The sequence below is a fragment of the Penaeus monodon genome, chromosome 33 (assembly GCF_015228065.2).
Source record: "Penaeus monodon isolate SGIC_2016 chromosome 33, NSTDA_Pmon_1, whole genome shotgun sequence".
NCBI classification, from domain to species: Eukaryota; Metazoa; Arthropoda; class Malacostraca; order Decapoda; family Penaeidae; genus Penaeus; species Penaeus monodon.
Window position 1 is genome coordinate 19,629,273 of NC_051418.1, and position 2,268 is coordinate 19,631,540.

General features: G+C 53.7%; 1 protein-coding gene across 1 annotated transcript in view; it reads left to right on the top strand.

Moving 5' to 3' along the window:
• The window catches only part of LOC119594291 (fibrous sheath CABYR-binding protein-like), a 4,415-nt gene extending 2,236 nt beyond the window's left edge, over positions 1-2,179 (top strand). The window contains exon 3 of the mRNA XM_037943353.1: positions 40-2,179. Coding sequence (XP_037799281.1) covers positions 40-1,969 — 1,930 coding nt within the window. The 3' untranslated portion in view covers positions 1,970-2,179. The remainder of the gene's footprint in view (positions 1-39) is intronic.
• The last annotated feature ends 89 nt before the right edge of the window (positions 2,180-2,268 follow it).

Genomic DNA, 2,268 nt, shown 5'->3' on the forward strand with positions numbered 1-2,268 from the left:
CTCAGAGTTAGCTCCAGTGACCCCTCCCCTTCCCCTCAGATGGCGAACACCGAACGGCCAAGAAAATGTAGTGCGTTACACCGCTGACAAAAATGGCTACGTCGCGCGCGGCAACGTCGTGCCGGGACACTACGACCCCCTCGGGAACCCAAGGCTCGTGCACAGCTACTACCAGACTCCTCTCGAAGCCTCTGCTGAAGCTCCTGCCGAAGGCCCTAGTGAGGCTGCCGAGGCCGACAACGATCGCGTTTTGATGACAACAGCACAAGATGCTGAAGACAGCCCTGTTGGAGAAGGAACTGACGATGCCATTGACGAGAAAATAAATGAAATCCTTGTTGAAAAAGCAGCAGAGGACGTCCCGGCTGAAGAGGTAGCTGAAGATACTTCTGGTGGTGACGCAGCTGAAGATGTCTCTGATAAAGAGATAGCTGATGATGCTCCTGCCGAAGAGGTAGCTGCAGATGCCTCCTATAAAAAAACAACTGAGGATGTCCCTGCCGATGAAGTAGATGAAGATCCTGGTAACAGAGGCGCAGATGCAAAGAATTCAGATGACGCTCAAGCAGAGACTGCTGATGAAGTTGATTCAACTCGCGCCGAGAAGGCTGTTCCTGCTGAAGAAATGGCGGCCATGAATGCTATAATCTTCCCCGACGACCCTTCCCCTTCCGTTCCCTTGGTGGAGGCAGTGGAGGGGATGCCGGAGGCGGAGGCTAACGAGATGAATGCCATTATTTTCCCCGAAGATGTACCTGTTGGAGAAATGACGGAACCCGAAGTGTCGACTGAAGACGCCCCTGCCGTCGAGATGGAAGACCAACCCGATATGAACATCATTCCGGCGACGGAAATGTCCGTGGATGAAGACTCGGGCGCGCCTGAGATTGCTGTGCCAGATGACTCAGCCACGGATGAGAGCGCCGCTGAGGAGGGGATTCTTGCCACTGAAGCCCCGGAGGAGGTCGCTCCCGCCACCAAAACCCCGGAGGAGGTCGCTCCCGCCACCAAAACCCCGGAGGAGGTCGCCCCCGCTACCGAAGCCCCGGAGGAGGTCGCCCCGACCAACGAAGCGCCGGAGGAGGAGGACGCTGGGGAGGCTTCCACGGAGGCTCCAACAGCCAACGGCGATGACTTTGTGACGGAAAGTCCGACTGGAGAAGATGCCTCAGATGCTCCCGCTGAAGAAGTCCAGGTCACGGAAGCACCGAGTGACGTTACTGCTCCGGAAGAGGCCGCCATGACTGAAGCTCCCGTCGAAGAAGATGAGGTGGAGGAACTTCCTGCCACAGAGTCACCCGTTACAGAAGAAGCCTCCTCGCCTACTGAAGCTGCTTTCACAGAAGAGGATTCCGAGGAGGAGGTCGTGGTCACTGACACCCCTGTGGAAGAAGATGAAGCCACTGAGGTGCCCGAAAGCATTGCAGCTGAAAGGGAAGCAGAAGGCGCGGCTGTTACCTCTGCTCCTGATTCCTCTCCAGAATTGTTAATCATGGAGGATCCTGTGATTAGTGAGGCTCCCGTAGTGGCTGCAGATGCTCTTCTTATGGCGGGTGGAAGCGCAGATAATGATAATCCTATTAAGGAGGACACAGCCGCATCCATGTCTGACAGTGCCGTTGCTATGACTAACGAAGTTGAGACTGACGACGCTCCTCCAGTGGCTGACGATGGAGCCGTTGACGCTGCTCTTGCCGAGCCTGATGAAATCCGCATGCCTGTTGATGCCATGGTTGACGACGTGCCTGCAATGCCTCCCATGCGATCTGCGGACGAAGAGGAACAAGAACCCGAGATACTAGGCTACATTCATAGCCACCCCCACGCCCACTTCTTCGACGATGAGCACCACGCATACCCAGCCCACCCACGCCCGCAGCCTTACCGGCCACACTTCAAAGTCTACAAAGGGACACCTGACGGGGACCATAAAGTGCATCATGGGCACGTCTTCAACTTCTACCACTGAGGTTATTCTCGGGGTAACGACTCTTCGAAGCTCTTTCGAATCCATAAACAATTCTAGTCGAACACGGAATATGAAACGGCGTCTGTGAAGTCCGCTCCTGTCTGGAGAATCAAACATTCCCTCTTCTCTTTAGGGTAACAGGAAATATATACAAAAGCACAAATAATTCCTCTTCTATTCAGGGTCAACAAAAATATATGCAAAAAAAAAGGCTCAAACATTTGACTGGGGTTTAGGTGAATGGCTCGTTATACATGAACAAACAAAATACAGCATTATAAGCTTTATTTCTGTCTGTA